Raw genomic sequence first — 25,488 nt, 5'->3', positions numbered from 1 at the left:
CTCTAAAGGTTATAGGTTGTTAAACTACATAGTTACAACGTTTAAAATCATAGAATCCTACAGTGCAGGTGGCGGCCATTCAGCCCATCGGGTCTGCACTGACCACAATTCCACCCAGGCTCCATCCCAATAAACCCATGCATTTACCCTAGCTAGTATCACTGACAATAAGGGGCAATTTAAATTTAGCATAGCCATTCCACCTAACCAGCACATCCTTGAATTGTGGGAGGAAACCGGAGCAAGAACTTGCAAATTCCACAGTGACCCAAACCGGGAATCGAATGAGGAGCAGTGCTAACCACTATGCCACCCATAATATATAAATCACAGATGTAGTGGTCAAGTATTATAGTGATCTTGAATATTGCTTTCAGTTCTGCTCAGCAGGAATGAGAATTCTGAAGGCCCTGATACGGAATTGCAGGGGTTCAGTAAAAACTAGATTAACACTGAAGACTACGGAACTAACTAGGCTCTCTGTATCATTTTTAAAATACCTTTTTTGCCCTTTCCATAATCCCAAGCTTTTGGGCTATAGTTCTGTGGGCAGTAGCGAACGAGTGTTAATCAACTGTGATTTTTTAAATTAATTTTTCCATGTTGATTAATTTCACAGGTATGGAGGTTTATCAAAATGATTTGAAGGTGAGTGTTTAATATCACACTGAATAATGCAACAACTTGGTTTTAGAAGAGTAATACTCTTAATGCAAATACTAAATTTCACTTCTTCAGGATCAGCTCATGCAGTAACATACAAAACTGAGACATCTGAATCACTTGTTTAATATAAAGGCTGCCATCTGTAGTGCAGTGGTAGTATGACATTAAGCCATTTTACAGCTTTTTGTTCAGAATCACTTCTCAAAATGGCTGCACAGCAATTTCTGAAGGATTGCAAACTGGTTTTTCAACCCTGCGAATTCTGTTTTGGCTCCAAAATGGCTTCTGTGCTGTGAAATACACATCTAGGAGGAAGCTATGCCAAACAATGAGGGCATTAGTGGACAAGCTGGGAGTGTCCAAAGTATGCAGAGTTGGTAAATCATGATTTCAATCAGCATGTAATGTTGATTTGGGGCCAGAGCTCAATTTTCCAACTAATGCTCTTAAATATACACAGCTAAACATGTGTTCAGCAACAGGAAGGACCTGCACCAATGTTATTTAAAGGAATCATCAACTACTTACAAATTAGCCATGGATTGATTTCCAGTGGCTGTTGCTGCAATTGTAGAAACTAGTCTTTCAGCGGGAGAGCAAATCTCCTAGTTCATCCTGAGTCCAAGCTGTCTGACTTCAGGAATGATGTCCTCATTGAAATCTGCCACCCGTTGAAGCCGTAACTGCAACTTAAGTAGGATGAAGATGGCAATCGCTGGTAGGTGTCTGTGGCCAATGAACATTTACGCTTCTGACTCCTTCTAGGCAGGAGCAGACAATGTTTGCGACATCCAGATTAGCAGACCAAGTGAGAATAAGGTTTCCCCAGAATTCAGAGTTCCATTGATTGCACGCACATTGCTTTGCAGGCACTGCTCATCAACTCAAGGTCTATCGCCATCAAAGGGGTTTGATTCCCACAATGTCCATCTGGTGCAATCATACGCATAGGACACCAAAACCAGGAGATGGCAATTAAATGGCATGGCACAACTCCCATTTGGCCAGCATAAATACAATGCACCTATGCTGCCACACATTAGAAAATACAAGCTGTAATACACCATTTGATCTATTGCGCCTACCCTGCCATTCAGAGATTGTGGCCGAGCTCCTACCTTAACTCCAACTTCCCTCAAGAATCTTTTGATCTTCATCTACATCCAACTGAGCATCTACAGTGATCTCAGGTAGAGAATTCCAAAGATTCGCAACACTTAGCAAATTTATTTTAATCGCAGTCAGAAAGGGTCAACATCTTATGGGTCAAGATTGCAATGCCATATTCTAGATTACCCAGCCAGGAGTAATCTAACCTATCAGGCCCCTTACAAAGGTTATGCAATTCAACTAGATCAGCTCTAATTCTTCTAAACTCCAGGAAATATAGGAATATAATCTCATCCCAGGAACCACCTCAAGGATATGTATATCCTTCCTCCTTGGTAGCAATAATGAAACTCCATGATACCCCAGGTGTGACCTCACCAATGTCCTGTTTAGTTGTACCCAAACCTTGTTTACACATATACTCCAATCAATTGCTATACTAATTGGATGTTAACTTTGTGAATTGTGCACGACAGCCAAGTCCCTCCGAATGCAAACATTGCTTACTCAAGTCTGTGTCCTGACTGCTTACTTTCTCCCTTTGTGGTATCAGCAAATTGCTTCATCTAAATCACCACTATAGATTGTAATAGCCAAGGTCCTTGTGGTACTCACCTAGTTAGCCTACCAAACCAGAAATGTCTCATTTATTCCTGTTGTCAGTTTATCAGCCCAAGTACTAATTTGGTGTAACCTTGTGTGTAAACCTCATCAAAATGCTTTTTGAAAATCCAGATGCCCTGGTTATATCCTGTAGCTTAATTAAGGGCAGTGAGTAGCTGCTTTTTGACTGGAGGGAGGTTTGGTTCTTCATGGACCAAGATTCAGCCTGCTTTACTTTATGGGCAGGGTACAGCTTCTATATGTGCATTATAAGCACAAAGCTTGTTACCAATGTGATCAGCAATGAAAGCAAATGAATATATGGCAGATGAAAGTGATGATTATGTGATTCCTTGCCTGCCTGGCAAAGAAAATACAAATCATTGAATGTCAGAATAAAGCGAGGAAACAGCTAATAACATGCATATGCCTTTATAAATAGGAAGGCAGCAATTAAAACACTAGCATGCACTTCACACAAGGTAACATGTTCCCATCCCACCCACCACTTGAATAGTGGGCATGGGCAGACCATGCAAATGTCCATTGAGCTCTGGTGGGATTTTCCAGCCTTGGGGGCAAGTAAAGCCAGAAAATCCCACCCAAAGTCTACATTGGAGGTAGTTAGGGTGGGAAGACATTGCCAGAGATGTGGTGGAATAAATGCAATTTTGGTCTTGCATTAACTGAAAATTTTTTAAAAATGCAGAGGCCAGAATGGTGAAAGTACAGCTGTCTTCAGGTAGGAGGGAAGAGTTCTGTAAGCCAAAATGCAACATGGAAAATAAAGGCACCTAAACATTTTGTACTTACCACATGTTCAAGTCTTCTTTAAATACTAATTTCCAAGTCTCATCCACCCGTACACCACTTTTCGCTCTCATTTACTCTCTACATCAACTCCTCTAACCTCATCCCCACCTCAATTTCACACATCCATTCATTGAAGGGAAGTCATTTGTAGGTGAGATGTGTTGATTCCAACTTTCAGATGAGCAAAAGATTCAGATGCATTTCTTTCCATTGTCGTCTGTAATTAAGCAGGATCGGTACACACTGCCAGGTCTCAACCTCTTAACCAGCATACCTTCAATTAGTCATTGACTGAATTCAAATGACAGTGAAATGCTGTTTAAGTTAAACAAAGTCCAACAGATCCTTAAAAGCAAATAAGTCACCGGGTCAATAAGATTTGTTTTCACAGAAAATGCATTGCAATTTCTATAAAGGCAAGCAGCAAGTTATGCTGCTTCAGTTTCTGCAATATAACGTGACCCCATGGCAGAGTTGAGGGGTTGGGTGGAATGCAAGTAAAGCAATGCATAGATGTTCCTTTGATGATATTGGTTAGACTTTTTTTTTAAAAGTTAAAACATTAGTCTGAAACTGATTCACAGCTTACAAAAGACTAATGCACATCGAACAGGGAAACAGATTGATGTCCATTTATTCCACTTTTCAGAAAAATATTTTCTACAATGTTGCACCTTGGATACTTCCATTTTGTAAAAATTAAGACAACTAAAAAACTCATCTGTATATACAGTTGACCCTTGCTACAGTACTTCCCTCTACAATCCTAAAATGCAAACATGAGACCTAGGGTTTCATTGGACAATTCAGACAAGTGTTATAATGTTCAACATACAATGATCCAAATTCAAGACAACCCTTTAAATGTTGTGTATAAACTCTTTTGAAGCCATCTCAATGCAGTCAAACTAAACAGCAAGCATAGCTGCCCTTAAGCCAGGGATGTACCACAGGATCACTTTTTGATGATCAAAATGTTAAAATCCATTTTTAAAGAAAATATAGTCAGTGAACCCTCAAACAGCAGTCACTTGATTTGGAAGATGCACAAGTCCAGAGAACCAACTCCAAGAGCAGCAGTTGGCTTAGGTTACATTTAAGACTTTTGGGTGCCACTGTGGTCGATTCTGTGTTAATCTGTGGAAAGCACATCTCAAAAGGGGAAATGCAAGTGCTTAGAAATTCACATAATAATGAGCAGAACATACACAAAGACTGGCCAGGTAATGGTATGTTTGCATTATTTAGTTTATAAAAACAATGGCATCATCCAGCCAATAAAAACATGATAATACATATCTGGACAAGTTGTTCCAATTGACTACAACATTGTGGTGCTAATTATGTATACAGCCATGAACAGAATTGGGCCAGCTGGCATTTCCAATGCAAATTGTCATGTAATTGCAACATGGAAGATGTCTAAAATTGAATTTGCAAAGTAATGACAGCATTGTTATTCATAGTATGAATATGGAAAATAAAAGACCTGTTTCAGCAAACCTTCAGGTGAGGTAATTTAGGAAGTGCTGCAGTATGGTAAACAAATTTAGTAACCAGTTTGATGCGCACTATTAAATACCCAAAACATGAAATAAGGTCCTTTTAATCCATCAGACAGTATGCCAAGCACAACATTCTAAAACGTTTTTGCATTTACATTGTAACTAAAAAAAAAATCATAGGGAGCAGTACATTTACACATTGGTAAAACAGAATACTTAAGTTTGACAAAAATCCACAAAAGGTGTACCAACAATTTCTGTCTTTACTTAATTGTAAGTCCATTCAGAAACTTAGGGAGCTCCCACCACACTCCAAATTGCACAGCCAGCCAGTCCATGCAGAATTCTGGAATGTCCAACTGTGAGGCAATCAGAGGCTCTGTCTGAACACAAGGAGGTAAAGCAGTCTTATTGGCCTCTTTAATCAAATTTGATTTTCTTTCCTTGAGGAGTCGTCTTTCCACCTCTGAAGCCTACAAAAGAAGAGAGATTTAGGTTGAAGGTTCAATTCTGAAAAATAATCAGGACAGCAAAATGAGCTAATCAAAAGGAACTCCTAGAAGCAAAGGCAGGAATGATGCCTAAACCAATTCCAGTAAGATGCTGAGATACAAAGGCCAGATCTGAGAGTGATCTCAGTTTTGCATATACAGCTGGATTTGGTATCGCTGGATTGAATTCACTGATTTACTAGACTCCTGATGTAAAGGAAAATTAAGCAAGTGTTCAAGATGACTCAGCACCAAACTTCAATCATGTATTAAATATGTCAATACCCTCAGGCATCAGTCTAATGTTGCTCCATTTTTCTTACCAGTTCTCCAGACGTCTCCCACTGAACAGCTGATGCTCAAATTTACCCCATTCTGGCCTCAAATCTAGCAATGCAACCAATTTTGTGATGTAATCAAATATGCAGAATGGACTTTCAATACATTGCACATAGCACCTTGCTTTCTATCCAGACCTAAAATCAACTCATCCCTTCAGGGAGGAATTTCCCAAAAGGCTGCAGCTGCTTCTGTTATTGAGGAGCTTATTCCAATGATTACAGTCCCATACCTCCAAATCCACCACGCCCACCGCCACCACCACCGCCTCGGCCGCCACGACCTCTGCCGCCAAATCCACCACCACGACCTCTTCTACCTCTTCCAAAGCCTCCACCAAAGCCACCTCCAAATCCTCCGCCAAATCCTCCACCAAAGCCGCCTCCTCGACCACCTCGCTGGTTTTCACCCTTTGGCCGTGCAAAATCGAGTGTAACTTTGCATCCATCAACTTCCCAATCTTCCATCGCTTCCTTAGCTAATTTTGCATCTTCTTCCGATGGGAAGTCCACAAAGCCAAAACTGAAAGAAAACATTTGCGCAACAAGCATTATTTTCTATTACTGGAGAAATATGGTCCAGTAATGCAAAATTCACCAAGAAACTGCATCTATAATGAAATCTCAATGTAAAATCTGATCAATAAATTACCTGTAACAGACTAGTCGCTGTTCTTGCGAAGCAGGACAGACTGTGCTTTACTATTCTTCTCTTGCGAATCCATCCACTGCCACAAGTTAGGCAGTGAGGAGCTCAATGAGAAGGGCAAGGAGATAATTTAATTTACCTACCCTTTTGACCTTCCAGATTCCCTGTCTGTTGCAATTCTAGCACTTTCGGCTCCCTCAAAGGCATCTTTTAAAGTTTCTTCAGTTGTGTCATCAGAAAGTCCACGAACAAACAATGTCCTGCTGGGTTCTAAAAGATGATAGCAAATAAATAGCGTGCACAGCTATGGAAATCATTTACCTATGTAGAAATTAATTGTAAACGTGAACAAACATTGCATCTGGCGTGTCTTACCATCACCAACCCTGCTGCCTTGGTTGCTGAAATCCAACCTCACCGGTCTCCCTTCAATTTCTACATTGCTGTGATTCTCAAGAGCTTCTTTAGCATCCTTAACAGATTCAAATTTAATAAATGCAAACCTAGGATAGAGAAAATGCAAGAATATTCAAACATTTGTAAAAGGAAAACCCTAGCCCCCCCCCCCCCCAGAAAATGATACTTAGGTGTGCTTTAGTGTAATTTGGGTTAATTAATATGGGAAAATAATCTTACAACTAACTGACACTACAAGAGTCAGATCTTTAAAGCTCCTTATGGATGAAGAAATAGACCAGTTGTGAAATTTGGACGGGGAGGAGATTTTAGTAAAACGCAGGATCTGACCAAGGTAGACTGGGGGTTCAAAGAGGGAATGGGGAGGGTACAGGCCCAACATGTTCCCTCTAGGGTGATAGGAAGGAGTAAAAAGCCTAGAGAACCATGGATGACCAGAGATATTCAGGATACAATGAAAAGGAAAAGAGGCTCTTAGCAGATTCAAAGGGAGCAAATCTGCAGAGGTAGTGAGTACAGAAAGAGAAGGTGGAGCTTAAGAAAGCAATCAATAGAGCAAAGAGGGGATAAGAGAAAGCTGTGTCTGGTAAAAACAGGAAAAATGAATGGCAAGAGGATAACCAGGGAAAGAGCAGCGCCCATGGGAGCAATCTATGGGTGGTAGAGTGTTGAATGAATACTCCACAACCATCTTCACCCAAGAGAATAAGGAAGAAGGTATGTAACTTGGAGACTGCCAGGTTCTTGAGCAAATTAACTTCAGGAGTGAAAGTATTGGAGATGTTGTTCGGCTTAAAGTGGACAAATCTTCAAAAGGTACCAGAGGACTGGAGAACAGCTAATGTGGCTCCGCTATTTAAGGAGGTCTGTAGAGATAAGCCAGAGAACAAATGGCCAGTGAGTCTCAGTGAGGATTAAACTATTGGAGAAAATTTTGAAGGACAGTCTATCTTCATTTAGACGGGTGAGGTTTGCTCAGGGATAGCCAGCATGGCTTTGTCAGAAGGATGCCTAACTAATTAGACTGAATTTTTTGAGGAGGGTGACTAGATGTGTAGGAGGGTAGTGCAGTTGACATAGTTTATGTGGATTTCGGATAAGTCCCTATGCCCATGGGATACAGGGTAATTTATCAGAGTGGTTTCAAAAGTAGTTATAGGAGAGAGGTGACTGGAAGGCAGTGTCCAGTGACAGACCATAGGGATGTGCACTGGGTCGCTAACTATTCGTCATTTATATAAACGACAAATGACTGTGGGGTGTAAGATTAGTAAGGTTGTGGAGGTGAGGGCATTTTTACGTAGAGGGTGTTAATGGTCTGGAATACAATGCCTGGGAGGATGATGGAGGTAGTTGCCTCATCCAAAAAGTATCTGGATGAGCACTTGGCATATCATAGCATTCAAGGCTGTGAGACCACTGCTGATAAATAGGATCACGTAGGTAGGCTGCAGAGCCTCTTCTGCAATGAGTTTCTGGAGACATCTAAAGCCCTAAATGAATGCTACGGTATCACGGTTGCCAAGGTGGCTTTTCCCACAAACATTTCAAGCAAAACATTCATCTTACCCTTTCGGTCGGCCATTCTTTTCTGGTATTTTGATCAATGATGCTTTTTCAAAAATATTCTGAAGTATTTCTTCTGTTGCAGAATATGCCAGGTTATTTACAATGAGCGTATCAGAATCTGAAATGGAAGCTACACAATCAGTTTTTCTCAGCTAGTTATCGCATTTTTGTTTTAATTACAGCTGGATCAGCACTTGACTATCTAGAGGAATTGTTCAAAAAGTTTCATCATGTTTGTCAGACTGAAATTCATCATATCCAGCAATCAGAAAATCTGCAAAAATGTGTTGCAATTTATTTTGACCGAGGTCAACTTTTCCTGCTCAAATTCTTGAGCGATCTGTTTAACAATTAATAGAAATTCCTACCTGGTTGCGTTAGTCCAGTCTTTACATTTAACATACTCTTATCCCCAGTGAAATCGATCATGATGGCCCTGCCCTCGACCTCAATGCCTTGTTTCTGTCCCAATGCTGAATCGGCAGCCGCTTCATTTTCAAATTCAATATATGCAATGCTGAATTTAAGAAAATGGAAAGTCAATCCACTGCATAGAAACCATGTCTCCGAAACAGAAACAAATATCAACATAACTCGAAACATACCCCCGTGTCCCTGAACCATCGCGAGAAGTAGGAATTCTGATGTCAATAGCATCCTCAAAAATCTCTTTGAGGCCATCCTGTGTTATCTTGAATGGAAGATTTTTGACAAACAATGTTCTGCAATCCCTTTCTGCAAGAAAAACATCTAATTAGCTTCTGCAGCCAGTTCCAGTAACATAAAAATCATGGGGAACAAGACAATGGGAACCCGATTCATACCTCGCTTGCTATCTGCATTGCTTTCTTTACTGCGTGCTTTGTCAAGTTTGACTGCCTGTCCCAGCACTTTGTTTCCATTCAATTCCAATGCTTTCTCCAGTTGCTCTTCAGTTTCAAAGTCTACGTAACCAAATTTCCTGCACCAAAAATAACAATTCAAAACAATGGCGAAAATTCACAAAACAAAATGAAATTCAGTATGAAAGACAGCCACTCATAAGAAAAAGTCCATTTACTACAGGTCACCACCCCCAGATCAACTAATTGTTGCCTGATGTAAACTCTACTCTTGGAACATGGCAGCTAATCACCATTTGAAACTAGAAGCAAGTACACTGGTGAATTTACTTCCATTGTAACCAGCCAGGTCCAATTATGTTTTTACCCTAATATTCATATTATATACCTATCCAGTTGATTATATGGTAATATAATTGATGGCCACCTTCCCCAAATTTAAGGTCTAGAATCTGTACTTGCTCCATTTGATGCCCAAAGATATCCTACTGCGTACAAGAATCCAAATAAGGCAGATTCATGCCACTTAAGAAATCTGAAACATCTTGCTAACTGAAAAATACCTGGTGGATCCAATTCGGACATCTGTGACTGAAAGTTTCTTCTTGGTGAAGAAGGCACTCAAGGCTTTCCTTAGTTCCTCAAAGTTTTTCTCAGAGTTCAAGTTTCCAACAAAGAGCGAAAAGGATGCTTTGAAGTCAAGCAGAAAATGAAAATTCAGAGTACATCACTTTGAGGCTTCAATACTTCACAAATAGTAAATACTACTGGCACATCAGGACAAATAAAGCATCATACTTTTCAGTATTAAGTCCCTTTTTATCATCATCATGTGTGCAAATTGTAGAAAATCCAGTAACGCATGAAGCATTTCCATTTCAATCATATCTAAAGGCATCTCTACTCAACTCCTTCATGCATCTACATGCTGTTCTGCGAGCACTACAGCTGCAAAGTACTTTGTGCAATGTCTTAGTTAAAACTGCTCGTCAGCACCAGGACGAATGCGAGTGCAACAACTTGTTCAAACGGAAGCTAAACTTTTATTGGTCCATTCACAGGATTGACACATTGCTGGTTGAGGGATTTATTGGCCATGCTATCCTCAAGGATGTGACAATGGCTACTGAGCAGGTGGTCTGGTCAGTTGAGATAGTTGTGCATCTTGCATCAGATATGGGACACTGCAAGAATGATCAGCTTTCTTCCATAAAGGACATCACTAACCGAGTTGCTGCATCTGCTATCTGGAATTTTCAGCCATTGTTAAGGAATGAGAGAATTAAGAATTTTGAGGGGGATGCGGGTCTGTCTCTTTAACATGCAGACTGTATAGAAAAAAAACTGAAAAAGAAATTAGTTTCTCTCAACAATTCTTGCTAATCAATGAATCTCAGCTTTGAAAACACCTGCACAAGGAGAAGCACCCTCTCAGTATCTACACAAAGTTCCCCCAGGATCTTGTGGGTAAATTAGATCACTTTTCACCCTTGTAAACTCCCAACCAGTATAGGCTCAACCTTTCCAAGACAGCACATTCATCCCTGGAATCAGTCAAGTGAACTTTGTGAACCGCTTCACTGGCAAATGCATCCTTTAAAAGGAGACCAAACACCAGATGCAGCCGAAGCCCTGAACAGCTGCAGCATCACTTTTTACTACTTCCATGCAATAAACATCGACATGCCAACACCTCCCTAGTCACTTACTGTTACCTGCATACTGATTGCGACTCGTGCACCAGAATACGCAGATCCCTGTGCCAGGTTCTGCAGTGTTTCCATTCAATAATATGCTTTTCCACTCTTCCAGCCATATATACCCACACTATACTTCTGCCCGTTTTTTGCCCACTCCCCTATCTATAACCTTCCGTAAGCTTGTTCCCGACAAGTTACTTTCCTACCAATTCCAGTGTCATCAGCAAATTCAGCTACCATGCATTGTCCCTTGGAAGTCATTGACCTAAATTGTTAATTGCTGCAGGCCCAGTGGAACAGGGTAGATGTTGACAATGTTTTTTACCATAGAGGGAGATCTAGAATCAGGATGCACAGTTCATAAAAATCATAACTGGAGGAGTGAGTAGGCAATTCCATTTAATATGAACATGGCTGATCTCATCTGCCCATCCACCACAGCCCTCCAAACCTTTAATTAAAAATCTGTCCACCTCGTCCTTAAACTTACTCAAAGTCCCAACATCCACAATGGTCTTGGGTAGTGAATTCCAGATTAAAGCAATGACTTCTTGTTCTAGATTGCCCTACAAGAGGAAATATCCCATCCACATCTGCTTTGCAAATCCCCTTGATCATATTATACACCTCAATTAAATCTCCGGTTTCCTCCCACAGTCCAACAATGTGTGGGTTCGGTTGATTGGCTATGCTAAGTTGCCCCTTAAGTGTCATGGGGGACTAGCTAGGGTAGAAATGTGGGGTTATGGGGATAGGGCCTGGGTGGGATTGTTGTTGGTGCAGACTCGATGGGCCGAATGGCCTCCTCCTGCACTGTAGAGTTCCTATGATTCTCCTCTCACTTCAGAACTCCAAGGAATATCTGCCCAATCTCCAAGTCAAACACCTCATCTTTGGAATCAATCCAGTGAACCCCCTGAATAACCTCCAATGCAACTACATCCCTCAAGCAAGCAGGTCAAAACAGTACACAATAGTGTGGTCTCACTAATGCTATGCACAGAAGCAGCAACACCACCACTTTTATATTCTATTCCTTTAGCAATAAATGCCTTCTGATTACCTGCCTGAAAAATAAGGGGTCTCCCATTTAAGATGGAAGTGAGGAGGAATTTGCTACAAGGCTCATTAATCTATGAAACTCTCCTCCAGAGGACAATAGAGGCTGGGCAATTGATTATGTTCAAGGTCGAGTTAAACAGAAGTTAGTCAAGGAATGAGGGGCAGGCATGAAAAGTGGAATTGAGGCTACAATGAGCAGCCATGAGCTTATGATTGGCATAGCAAGTCTTTTGGCTAAGATCAAGTGTTGTCCTGCACTTGGTTGAAGTCATGAGGTTACACTGAGGCTTCATTTGAAGCAATTTTTAAAAGCGGCATCTAGGTCTTTTGGCTAAGATACAAATGAGATCAAGCTGAGGAGGTGCAATGCCTGCTCCAATCAGCTTGGATCATGTAAATCAAGCCCAAGACAGGAAGTGGTGTGCCTGTTTTGTCAGCTTAGATCTGGAATGTCTCACTTGCTGAGACTTTGAAAAGGACTGAATTGGAAACAAACCAAAAAAAAGCAGGCTCTTAAGAGCCAAAAGGTCTACTCTCACTCCTACCATGTCTTATTTACGAATAGAATTAACTTTTCCAGGTGCCAGCTTTCATCCAATGTTCAACATAACATCTAGATGGAACATAGAACAGTACAGTACAGCACAGGAACAGGCCCTTCAGTCCATATTATGCCAAACATGATGCCAAATTAAACTATTCCCTAAACTAAACTCCAACCCAGAACACTTTTTCCCCCTAAACTCAATGTTTTCCTTGCACTTACCATTTTCAGACTTGTACTTCTTCGCTGGGGTCACTGCCTTCTGTTCCTCTTTCTTTCTCTTTCCAGCTTTCTTCGGCTCAACTACCTCTGCAAAAGTTCAATCACATGATTAAAGGAAAATAACCCCATGAGTTCCCCCCCCCCCCCCCCACTTTCTAACCTTTTGCCTCCACCAATCAGGGGTCCTTTTCAATCGATAGTAGGTGGACTGAAGCCTAACTGTACAACTCAGCCATTATACAAATTTGCCAATTAGTTGTTTTTATTGAACTGCCATAAACTGAAACAAAGATAAAGGACTGAGGGTGCTGTACCTAAATGCGCGGAATATATACAACAAGGTAAATGAGTTTGTTGCACACACAAACTGGCCGGTACGATGTTGTGGGCAAGACATGGCTGCAAGGGGATCAGGGCTGGAATCTAAATATCCAAGGGCAGGTGTCCTATCAGAAGGACAGGCAGATGGGCAAAGGCGGCGGGGTTGCATTGTTAGTAAGGAATGAAGTTAAATCGATAGCAAGTAGTGATATAGGATCAGAAGGCATAGAATCTGTGTGGGTAGAGTTGAGAAACTGCAAAGTTAAAGAGACTCTGATGGGAGTCAAGTACAGGCCCCCTAGCAGTAGTCGGAATGTGGGGCAAAAAAATAAATCAGGAGATAGAATTACCCTGCAGTTTGAGGGGGAGAAGTTGGAGTCAGATGTAACAGTATTACAATTAAAGGCAACTACAAAGACATGAGGGAGGAGCTGGCCAGAACTGATTGGAAAGGGAGCCCATCAGGGAAGACAGTGGAACAGCAATGGCAGGAGTTGAGTTATTCAGGAGGTACAACAGAAATTCATCCCAAGGAGGAGGAAAAAGGGAGGACAAGGCATCCATGGCTGATGAGGGAAGTCAAGAACAGCATAAAAGCAAAAGAAAAGGCATACAAAGTGGCATGGATTTTGGGCCCCACACCTCAGGAAGGACATACTGGCACTGGAGCGGGTCCAGCGGAGATTCACACGGATGATCCCAGGAATGGTAGGCCTGACATACGATGAACGTCTGAGGATCGTGGGATTATATTCATTGGAGTTTAGGAGGTTGAGGGGAGATCTGATAGAAACTTACAAGATAGTGAACGGCTTAGATAGGATGGACGTAGGGAAGTTGTTTCCATTAGCAGGGGAGACTAGGACGCGGGGGCACAGCCTTAGAATAAAAGGGAGTCACTTTAGAACAGAGATGAGGAGAAATTTCTTCAGCCAGAGAGTGGTAGGTCTGTGGAATTCATTGCCACAGAGGGCTGTGGAGGCCGGGACGTTGAGCGTCTTCAAGACAGAAATGGATAAATTCTTGATTTCTCGAGGAATTAAGGGCTATGGGGAGAGAGCGGGTAAATGGAGTTGAAATCAACCATGATTGAATGGTGGAGTGGACTCGATGGGCCGAATGGCCTTACTTCCGCTCCTATGTCTTATGGATTAGTAGGAAGCCAGAGGATTGGGAAGTCTTTAAAAGCAAGCAGAGGACAACTAAAAAAGCAATAAGAGGGGAGAAGATGAAATATGAGTGTAAGCTGGCTAGTAATATAAAAAGATGATAGGAAGAGTTTTTTTCAATATATGAAATAGGCAAAAATAGCCATTGGACTACTGGAAAATGAGGCTGGAGAAATAATAATAGGGAACAAAGCAACGGCAGAGGAACTTTGCACCAGTCTTCACGGTGGAAGACACCTATGGGATGTCAGGGCTCCAGGAGCGTCAGAGGACAGAGGTGAGTGTAGTGGCCATCACCAAGGTGGTTCTGGGGAAACAAAAGTGTGATGGTGGATAAATCACCTTGATGAGATGGACTACACCCCAGGGTTCTAAAAGGTAGCTGAGGAAATTGTGGAAGCATTGGTGGTGATCTTTCAGGAATCACTGGAGGCACGGAGGGTACCAGAGGACTGGAAAGTAGCAAATGTAACACCGCTGTTTAAGGGAAGGAGGCAGCTGACGGGAAACTATAGGCCAGTTAGCCTGACTTTGGTCATTGGCAAGATTTTAGAGTCCATTATTAAAGATGAGATCACAGAATACTTGGAAGTGCAAGATAAAGTAGTGCTGAGTCAGTACAGCTTTGTCAAGGGGAGGTCTTCTCTGATAAATCTGTTACTCTTTGAGAAGGTAACAAGGAAGTTAGATAAAGGAGAGCCAGTGGACGTGATTTATTTAGATTTCCAGAAGGCCTTTGACAGAAGACTGTTAAATAAGTTAAGTGCCCATGGTGTTAGGGGAAAGATCCTGGCATGGATAGAGGATTGGTTGACTGGCAGAAGGCAGAGTGGATATAACAGGGTCTTTCCCAGGATGGCAGCCGTTGATTAGTAGTGTGCCTCAGGGGTCAGTGTTGGGACAACTTTTCACAACATACATTAACGATTTGGAGGACAAAACTGAAGGCACTGTTGCTAAGTTTGCAGATGATACAAAGATATGTAGAAGGACAGGTAGTATTGAGGAAGCAGGGGGGTTGCAGAAGGACTTGAGAGTGGGCAAAGTGGCAGATGGAATACAATGTGGAAAAGTGTGAGGTTATGCACTTTGGAAGGAGGAATGGAAGCAGAGACATTTTCTAAATGGGAAAATGCTTAGGAAATCAGAAACACAAAGGGACTTGGGAGTCATTGTTCAAGATTCTCTTCAGGTTAACGTGCAGGTTCAGTTGGCAGTTCAGAAGGCAAATGCAATGTTAGCATTCATGTCGAGGGGGCTAGAATACAAGAGCGGGGATGTACTTCTGAGGCTGTATAAGGCTCTGGTCAGACCCCATTTGGAGTATTGTGAACAGATTTGGGCCCCATATCGAAGGATGTGCTGGCCTTGGAAAAGGCCCAGAGGAAGTTCACAAGAACGATCCCTGGAATGAAGAGCTTGTTGTATGAAGAATGGTTGAGGACTCTGGGTCTGTACTCGGAGTTTAGATGGGGTGATTTTATTGAAACTTACAGGATACTGCGATGCCTGGATAGAGTGGATGTGGAGAGGATGTTTCCACTAGTAGGAAAAACTAGAACCTCAGGCTAAAGGGATGATCCTTTAAAACAGAGATGAGGAGGAATTTCTTCAGCCAGAGTGGTGAATCTGTGGAACTCTTTGCCGCAGAAGGCTGTGGAGACCAGGTCATTTAAGACATGTCTTTAAGCCAAAGATAAATAGGTTCTTGATCTAGAAGGGAATCAGGGGTTATGGGGAAAAGGCAGGAAAATGGGAATGAGAAAAAAATCAGCCATGATTGAATGGCAGAGCAGGCTTGATGGGCCGAGTGGTCTAATTCTGCTCCGATGTCTTATGGTCAAAGCACCAAAAGAACAATCACTTGCAGAATTGGAAACAGGATTCAAATTAGATATAGCTTTAAGAACAGTTGACTGATGGGGTGGCATTTGGATTTGTCCTGTTTCTGGAGTACAAGACATACTTAAGCAATTTTCCACATTGTTCAGTAGATACCAATGTTGTAGCTGTACTGGAACAGCTTGGCAGGGGTGCAGCAAGTTCTAGAGCAGAAGTCTTCAGGAATATTATCAGGTTCCATAGTCTTTGCAGCATCCAGTGTCTTCAGTCGTTTCTTAATACTATATGGAGTGATTCGAACTGGCTTAAGACTAACGTCTGTGATGCTGGGGTACCCTAGAAGCCGAGATGGATCATTTACTTGACACTTCTAGCTGAAGTTGCAAACTTCAGTCTTGTCTCATGCAAATGTGCTGGGCTTCACCATCAGTGAGGATGGAGATAGCCTCCTCCTCCTCCTGTGAGTTAATCGTCTAATGCCATCCACAGCTTGATGTGGCAGGACTGCAGAGCTTAGATCTGACGGCTGTGAAGTGGCTTAGCTCTGCCATTACTTGTTGCTTACGAGGCTGGCATTCAAACAATCCTGTGTTGTTGCTTCTGTAGGTTGACACCACTTTAGAGGTGCCTGGCGCTGCTCCTGGCATGCACTCACGCACTCTCCATTGAACCAAGGTTGACTGCCTGATCTGATGGTCATGGTGGAGTGAGAGGAATATGCTGGGCCATGAGGTAACACGATTGCAGTTGAATACAATTCTGTTGTTGCTGATGGACAAGTGCCTCATGGATGCCCAGTCTCAAGTTGCTAGATCCTTTAAATCTGGTATGATTCTGTTAGGCTGTCGCTTGACATGTTCGAGAGAACTCTGCCTATTTTGGCACAAGCCTCCAGGACATTGAAGGGTCAACAGGGCTAGGTTTGGCGTTGTTGATGATCCGTCTGGTTTCATTGCTTTGCGGCAGTTGAATACAACAGAATGGCATTTCAGAGGACATTTTAAGAGTCAACCACATTGTTGTGGGTCTGGAGTTACGTGCAGGCCAGCCAAGGTCGGCAGGTTTCCCTAAAGGAGATTAGCAAACTAGCTGGGCAATTGTTTTATGGTCTTTAATTCCAGGTATTTTGAGTTTAGATTCCGCCATGGGATTCAAACCCAGGTCTCCAGAGTTTTACCCTGGATCACTAGTCCAGTGACAATACCACTGTATCTGAAATGCTGAACTAGTTCCCTTCAAAACTGGGACTCATGTAAGGTTTGTACAAACTGAAGTCTTACCTTAGTAACTAAATCACATTTGTGAACAAACTCTCGCTTGAAATAAGTTACCTGTCAGTCATCCTCAAGACTTAAAACTTACCAGACTCTTCGTCGTCTTCACTCTCTTCTTCGTCGTCTTCATCCTCATCTTCATCCTCATCATCTTCCTGAGCTTTTACCATGCCAGCTTTCTTTGCCTTGGATGGCGGTGCTGTATCCATAGCTTCTTCGTCCTCAGATTCTTAGTTGAAAAATGTTTTAAAATTCAATACAGTAAAATGACGAAAACAGAGGCCATGTGAACATAAATTTACAACCAATGGCTGGAAACTTCAAGCAACCAATAGTCTGATAGTCATTAATAGTCTGATAGTCATCAAGCAACCAATAGTCTGATAGTTGTTGGAGAGGATTCTTAGAGACAGGATGTATGCGCATTTAGAACGGAACAATCTCATTAGTGACAGACAGCATGGTTTTGTAAGAGGGAGGTTGTGCCTTACAAATTTGGAGTTTTTTGAGGAAGTGACAAAAACGGTTGACGAAGGAAGGACCGTGGATGTCGTCTATATGGATTTCAGAAAGGCATTTGACAAAGTCCCACATGGCAGGTTGGTTAAGAAGGTTAAGGCTCATGGGATACAAGAGGTGGCGAGATGGGTAGAGAACTGGCTTGGCCACAGGAGAGAGGGTAACAGTCGAAGTTTTTCTGGCTGGAGGTCTGTGACCAGTGGTGTTCCTTCCGCAGGACTCTGTAGTGGGACCTCTGCTATTTGTGATATATATAAATGATTTGGAAGATGGTGTAACTGGTGTTATTAGCAAGTTTGCGGATGATACGAAGTTGGCTGGACTTGCGGATAGCGATGAACATTGTCGGACAATACAGCAGGATATAGATAGGCTGGAAAATTGGGCGGAGAAATGGCAGATGGAATTTAATCCAGATAAATGCAAAGTGATGCATTTTGGAAGAACTAATGTAGGGGGGAGTTATACAATAAATGGCAGAGCCATCAAGAGTATAGAAACACAGAGGGACATAGGTGTGCAAGTCCACAAATACTTGAAGGTGGCAGCACAGGTGGAGAAGGTGGTGAAGGAGGCATATGGTATGCGTGCCTTTATAGGACAGGGTATAGAGTATAAAAGTTGGAGTCTGATGTTGCAGCTGTATAGAACGCTGGTTAGGCCACATTTGGAGTACTGCGTCCAGTTCTGGTCGCCGCACTACCACAAGGACGTGGAGGCTTTAGAGTGAGTGCAGAGAAGGTTTACCAGGATATTGCCTGGTATGGAGGGTCTTAGCTATGAGGAGAGATTGGGTAAACTGGGCTTGTTCTCCCTGGAAAGACGGAGAATGAAGGGAGACCTAATAGAGGTGGACAAAATTATGAAGGGTATAGATAGGGAAGCTTTTTCCCAGGTCGGAGGTGACGATCACGGGGGGGGGGGGGTCACGGGCTCAAGGTGAGGGGGGGCATGGTATAACTCATATCAGAGGGACGTTTTTTACGTAGTGGTGGGGGCCTGGAATGCGCTGCCAAGTAGGGTGGTGGAGGCAGACACACTGGCATCATTTAAGACTTACCTGGACAGTCACATGAGCATTCTGGGAATGGAGGGATACAAATGAATGGTCTAGTTGGACCAATGAGCAGCACAGGCTTGGAGGGCTGAAGGGCCTGTTTCCTGTGCTGTACTGTTCTTTGTTCATGCAGACGTAACAGCACAGAAGGCTGCCAACTTTAATCAAACCATCCAATTTAACCCTACAGTGCAGTCTTTTCTATAACAATGCAAAAGTCATCTTCAAGTACATGTGCAACATCCTTTCAAAGCTGCTACGGAATCAGGTACTGCCTCACTTTCATGTAGTATTGCAGATCTTAACACTGAAAATTTTTAAATTTCCTGTTCTTTAGCCAATTACTTTAATCCCAATGCTGGTAACTGACCTACTTGTCAAATGATATGTGCAAGATGCCCGTCAGATTTTATTGAGACTAGATGGGCTGAACTACCTCTCAGTTTGAGATCCTACAGTAAACCTTTGGAATTTTCTACATTTCATGACCATGAACAGGACTCTTTCCCCCAATACCCTCCTCAAAATAGTACAATTTGTGTTATACTTTTTAGCCAAGTCCACCACGTCACATTATTTGCGCTAAATTTCACATAACACGTGTACCCAAACCCGCCTGTACAGTTTGTGCCAACCCTGATGTACTATGTTACTAAGTTTTGCTTCCAAATTTGTACTCCGATACCAAGGTCAAAATACCAGCTCTGGGCAATCCTCCCACCACACACTCCTGTAAACTAACATCTGTTCACCACCACTTTCACCTTCCAGCTCTTAATTACATAACTGATGTATTTGCTGACCGTGGTTATTTGATGTCATTAACATCTACTGAAAATCATTCAACAACTTCTCTTTCAAGGATCTCAATCAGGTTCCAAGAAACAATTTGCCCTTAGACCCCCATAAGAGGGTTAAGGGAGGGAAAATGTAAGAAAGATAATGACCATAGGATCTACCAGCTTCACCAACATCCCCTCATCATAATGGAATGGTGTGAAATATTGAGTGACTTAATGTTTCCTCTCTATCTTTCTCCTATCCAATATCTCTAATTACCCTCTCTTCAGTGGCATTTTCATCCTATTGAACAGATACTCACTCCTTCAGTATTCCACTGATAACTGATGTCCCCACAAGATGTTTTGGTCACATCTGCAATATACTTTGCACAATTTTCATTTTTTAAAATCTGAATTTCCCTTGTATATTATCCATCAATCAGGTCTTTGTACTTTCTATTTCTTTGTTTGTCTGCCCAAATTTCTACTGTATTCAGTACTTTGACCTCAATTGTTTTACTTCAACTTCTTTTCAACTAACAAGCCTTGGAATTTCCATTTTGCCGCTTATGGAATATGTTTGATTTATACTTAATATTTCTGACCATTGCTCATTTGCTGCTTTCCTGGTTGATGTTCCCAGCCACCTGTGCAAAAACAATTCTCAGATCTCAAATGGACTCTTTACCAGCTATATATTTTCATATTGATATTCCTTTGTCCCTTTCCACAAGTGCAATAACAGTATTATGACTTTGCCCAGATCTACTCCCACTGAGACATGCTCAACCTACCCTACAGGCCCATGGTTTTCTCACACCCATGTGCGAAGACCAGGATGCCCCTGGTGGGATTAGCCACCTACACAAACAAGATTGAAACCAGCCCCTTGCTAACCTCACAATATCTAGCTAAATGTACAAAGTCAAACAAGTGGACTGTGCAACCGCCATAAAATATGTTTACCATCCTCATCATCATCATCCTCCTCCTCATCTTCATCAGATTCTTCCTTTGCTTTTTTAGTCACAGCAGCTGCATGCTTAGGAATAGGTTTCTCTTCTTCAGATTCTTCCTCTGAAAGAAAATATGTTCATTCATACTTGATTTACTTCAAAAGTCTTCTACATATTTCGCTCTACTCCAAGAAAAGCAGCTGACTCAACTTAATGTTTGACAAATCGCATTAATTGTGGGTGGCACAGTGGTGAGCCCTGCTGCTTCAGTGCCAGCGACCCAGGGTTTGATTCCTGGCTTGGGAAACTGTTTGCGCAGTCTGCAATGGTTTCCTCAGAGTGCTTCTGTTTCGTCCCACAGACTGAAAGGCGCGCTGGTTAGGTGCAGTGGCCACGCCAAATTCTCTCTCAGGGTACCCAAACAGATGCAGGGTGTGGCAACTAGGGGATTTTCACAGCATCAGTGTGGTGTTAATGCAGGCCTACTAGTGACACAAATAAATAAACTGCAACTAATTGTGACAGAAACAATATTTTCTAATTCTTGCAATTGCTCTCCATGTTTACAACTGTCACAGCCCTAACTTCTCCTGATGCTCCTTAAAACTCACCTATGACCAAACTTCTGGTCATTTATCCCATTACCTGCACTGTCAAGTGTTATTCAAAAATACCTTGGGCCAGGCTGCTCTTGGGTGCACAGAACAGAAACCAGAACTTGGGAAGCTTGGTCACCTAACAGCACTGTCAGCAAAGGCAAGAACGATTGAAGGGACATGCAAGAGGCCTAAAGCATCCTTGTGTTGCTCAAGGAATTCCTTAAAACATTTTTCATCTTCACCAAGTGTCTCAGACTCCTACAGTGCACGAGGCCCATCGAGGCTGCACCGACCACAATCCCACCCAAGCCCTATCCCCATAGTCCCATGCATTTACCCTACTAATCCCCCTGAGACTAAGGGGCAATTTAGCACAGCCAACCCACCTAACAGGCACATCTTTGTACTGCGGGAGCAAACTGGAGCACCAGGAGAAAACCCACGCAGACGGGGGGATCGAACACAGGTCTTTGGCGCTGTGAGGCAACAGTGCTAACCACTGTGCCACCATGCTGCCCAACCCCTAATGTGGCTCAGTGCAAAATATTTACTGTGTTGAAGGTGATAGATAAGTCACAAATACTGCAACTATTGTTGGGAGTACCTACCAGAATCTTCCTCCTCTTCATCCTCCTCATCGCCTTCCTCGTCACTGCTCTCTTTTTTTACAGCTTTACCATTTTTTTTGTTGGCAGACTGTGGTGTCTTAGCAGCTGGAGTTGAAGCTTTTTTAACAGGAGGTGCTGGCAGTTCCTGCATCAATGGATTATTTAATTGGAATGAGATTACTAATGCTCACTATACATTCTACTTTAGTCAGGTCTAACTTTGGCAATAAATTCCCATAAGTGACCAGGACAAACAGCATAATTCACTAATGCTCATTACCATATACATTCAAAAGACAATCAAGTCAATGTGCTAGTTTTGCAGACCTCACTCCCATCATGCATTGTATGTCATAGGCACCCATGTTTTGACTGAAGTTTAATAATTACCTCCTCCTCACTTTCCTCCTCTGAACCAGACTCTTCAAAATCTTCAGGGGGTGGTGGAGGAGCAGCTGCCTTTTTAGCTTTTCCTTGCTTTTTATCTGCCTGGAAAAAAATAAGATGGGAATATAAATACCATCAATAAAAAACCTACCACAATAATTACAAAAAATATTTTACCATACCAGGGAAGCTGTGAACTCGCACTTTTGGTGTACAGCAACTGCTTCAGAGCTCCAAAGGAACAATTCCAAAGAGCTCGAGCAGAAACATAAAACTATTTTCGCTCCAGATGCTACCTGACCTGTTGAAAATTTCCAATATTGATTTTTTTTGCATCAGACATTCGCAGTATATAACATTTGTGCCAAGGTAATTAACTTGATAGGCAAGTTGAAAATTTATTTTAACTTCTTAATTCCCCCCTGCCCAACCACAATGCAAAAAGTTTATCCTTCGCCACAGAGGAGGCAAAGTGCCATATATCAAAACAGTAACTACACTTCAAAAAGTACGGCTTGGCTGTGAAGAGATTCCTCGGTCGCGTGTCTACAAAACCCCTGAAGAGAAAAAAAAATCACCCCTAGTTGAGGAATTTATTTTGAATTCAACACACTGCTGAGCTTAAAAGCATAAATAATTCATAATCACTCAGTTATATGTTCAGTAGTAATCTTCAAGTGATCTAAAATCAAACACGAGGGCGACTGAAAATGGTCAGCATGCAGCATCCAAGCCACACGTGCTTTTCGAAACGTGGGGGGGGCTTGCCTACACGAAACCCGATTGCTTTCCCAGGTCCGGAGGAGGGGGGAAAAAAGGGAGAGAAATCCACCGAAAGCTGCGACAAAGACTAAAGTAGGACTACTTAACAGCTGGAGACATGGAGTTGATTTTACACACACACATATATAGGGGACCCAGTAAAGTGGGGGGATGGGGGGGTTCAGAGAGAGAGTGGGGAGCTCCGAGTACTCACCACCTCGCTCAACATCCACTTGGGGGAAGATGGAGCGGATCAGCTAAGAACCCGAACGGAGCGGGGACGGGAGTGGAGACGATTGAACGAGAATGTGCTCAAGGCCCGTGGTGGGAGGATTGAATCGGGCTGGGGGAAGTAAACTGAGGCACGACTACCCCGCTTCCCTGAGTATGTGAAGCCGGGGGGGCGACGACGGCGAGGCAAACACGAGGTCCAGGCCCTCGGCCTCTAATCGGCGTAGGGAGGGCCTCTCGGGGTTGGGGCCGCGTTGAGCAGCGGCCCCACAGCCGCCAGATCAGGGCGCTCTTTCCCCGGGGGTCTTGGACGATGGCGGATGGTCGGGGAGCGCGGGGAGGGGGGCCAAGCTTGACTATCCGAGCCGTCGATCGCGGCGGCCTCCTCACCTTGGCGAGTTTTACCATCTTGAGGCGGCTTTGCTTGTGGTCTCGAGCGGGCGCACAGGACAGACGAACAACAACCACGTGCTTCTCCTCTCCGCGAGCTGCGCAGCAAAGAGAAAGCGGCTGCCGACGTCACCGTTTTGACTAGGCATCGCCCGCTCACGTGAGGCGCCCCTCCTCCAATCAACGGCCGGCGGGCCTACTTCCCCCCTCCCCCACCAAGCCGCCTATCCAATCAGGCGCGTTTCCTGCACTTCCGGTGACCAATCACCATCCGCCCCCAGCCCCCCCAGCAACCAATCCGCTTGGAGCCGCCGTGGGGAGGCGTAGCCAATCGGAGCTGGCCAGTTAGACCGAGCAGCCAATCAGCATCTCCTACATTCACTCAAAAGGCCGAATGATGGAGGAGCCGTTTTAAAATGTCCGACGCCAGGTGGGAACAAACGGTGGGCGGTTCGCAGCTGGTTACTGATCGCCCGCGCTGAGAGGGGTGGGGAAAGTGGAAAAAAAAGACTTGTTTATAGATTTTCTACCGATTTGTGTACGGTTAAGGTGTTATGCCATAGGCAATATTGATATTGCTCTTCGATAATCGTCGCTGAAGTGTTGAACTGTGGAAGTAAAATGGCTCTTCTCCGGGGGAGGAGCTTGGGGTTGTGCTTGCTTGAGTGACACTTGACTGGTGGAGAATGTTAGTGATTTTTTTTAACAGCCACTTCGCTTTACGAAATGGCAACTTAATGTTGCTAGGATAGTTGAGGCTTTGTTGGGAGTTCATAGAACCCTACAGTGCAGAAAGAGGCCATTTGGCCCATCGAGTCTGCACTGACCACAATCCTATCCCCCCCCCCCCATATCCCTACATATTTACCTGCTAATCCCTCTAACCTACGCATCTCAGGACACTAAGGGGCAATTTTAGCACGGCGAATCAACCTAACCCGCACATCTTTGGACTATGGAAGGAAACCAGAGCACCCGGAGGAAACCCACACAGACACAAGGAGAACGTGCAAACTCCACACAGACAGTGACCTAAACCGGGAATTGAACCCAGGTCGCTGGAGCTGTGAAGCAGCAGTGCTAACCACTGTGCTACCGTGCCGCCTCTGTACAGTTCAAATATGTTTTAACGTACCACCTACTGGAGAATAGCTTATTTAGTTTATTAGTGTCACAAGTAGGCTTACATTAACACTGCAATGAAGTTACTGTGAAAATCCCCTAGTTGCCACACTCTGGCGCCTGTTCGGGTATACCTGAGACGGAATTTAGCATAGCTAATCCACTTAACCAGCACCTCTATCAGACTGTGGGCATATACTGGAACACCCGAAGGAAACCAATGCAGACACTGGAAGAAGGTGCAAACTCCGCACAGACGGTGACCCAAGCTGGGTCTCTGGCACTGGGGCAGCAGTGCTGCCCTGCTTTTTCTCTGCTGTCATCATACGTTTTAGACCTACTTTATATTAAGCTTTCTTTACACCCTTGCTGTAACTGTAACATTATATTCTCCAATCCCTCCTTCCTCTCTATGTACTCCATGAATGGTATGCTTTCTCTGTATAGTGTGAGAAACAGTACTTTTCACTATACCAATACATATGGCAATAATAAATCAAATCCAATATTTTTGTACCCAACCTTAGTTGTATGGTGGTAAATTGCAACTGCCTGCAGCTTTGGCAGTGTTACTGTGAACACTGAATGGTTTGCCCCAGCAGACTAAAAATACTGTAATGACGATCAGCATGTAGTCCGCTTGAACTATTCTTGCAGTTAGCTTCCCATTGTGCTGAATTTGACCTGTTATTAAATGCAACTTTGCAAGCTCTCCGAATCCGATTTCAAAACATCTTGTATGTAGCCATTGGTAGTCTTTTTTTTAAAAGCTAGTGTGATTCTGGGTTTGTGATAAATCAAACTACAGTGGCAATCTCTTCCTTTTATTGTTGGGGACCTAAATGTGCAATTTTTAGCATTTTATTTGGTCCATTGGAAATGTACCTTTCAACCCATGAGTGTATATCCTGGAGGAGTTAATGATATTTTAAGTATGC

The 25,488-nt window shown here is 43.1% G+C and overlaps 1 protein-coding gene and 2 non-coding genes across 4 annotated transcripts; all 3 read right to left on the bottom strand.

Moving 5' to 3' along the window:
* Positions 1–4,782: 4,782 nt before the first annotated feature.
* ncl (nucleolin) lies at positions 4,783–23,582 on the bottom strand. 2 transcript variants are annotated; one of them, XM_078207362.1, is made up of 15 exons: positions 23,429–23,582; positions 22,049–22,147; positions 21,659–21,803; positions 20,462–20,572; positions 17,226–17,366; positions 12,532–12,618; positions 9,567–9,693; positions 8,986–9,122; positions 8,767–8,896; positions 8,530–8,678; positions 8,162–8,279; positions 6,551–6,678; positions 6,319–6,445; positions 5,760–6,049; positions 4,783–5,170 (listed from the first exon to the last, which is right to left on the bottom strand). In XM_078207362.1, exons 1-15 carry the CDS (start codon positions 23,444–23,446, stop codon positions 5,118–5,120), a joined length of 1,860 nt encoding a protein of 619 aa, XP_078063488.1. In that variant the 5' UTR covers positions 23,447–23,582; the 3' UTR covers positions 4,783–5,117. The 2 variants fall into 2 exon arrangements, with proteins under 2 accessions (XP_078063488.1, XP_078063481.1); XM_078207355.1 differs by having other exon boundaries at positions 8,162–8,291; positions 23,429–23,578.
* LOC144491968 (small nucleolar RNA SNORD20) lies at positions 8,344–8,422 on the bottom strand. The gene has a single exon (XR_013497536.1). It is a non-coding gene; the product is annotated as a small nucleolar RNA SNORD20 (small nucleolar RNA).
* Positions 9,774–9,842, bottom strand: LOC144491967 (small nucleolar RNA SNORD82). Its single transcript, XR_013497535.1, has one exon. It is a non-coding gene; the product is annotated as a small nucleolar RNA SNORD82 (small nucleolar RNA).
* Positions 23,583–25,488: the final 1,906 nt, after the last annotated feature.

Source organism: Mustelus asterias, chromosome 3 (assembly GCF_964213995.1).
Source record: "Mustelus asterias chromosome 3, sMusAst1.hap1.1, whole genome shotgun sequence".
Lineage (NCBI taxonomy): Eukaryota > Metazoa > Chordata > Chondrichthyes > Carcharhiniformes > Triakidae > Mustelus > Mustelus asterias.
This window is presented reverse-complemented; position numbering and strand designations above follow the sequence as displayed.

Excerpts from the sequence above, each read along its gene's own strand:
- ncl (XM_078207355.1), bottom strand. Across the intron at positions 8,679-8,766 it reads GATGGTTCAGGGACACGGGG|CATTGCATATATTGAATTTG; the intron begins GTATGTTTCGAG and ends TCTTAAATTCAG. Across the intron at positions 6,679-8,161 it reads AAGAATGGCCGACCGAAAGG|GTTTGCATTTATTAAATTTG; the intron begins GTAAGATGAATG and ends TCTCTATCCTAG.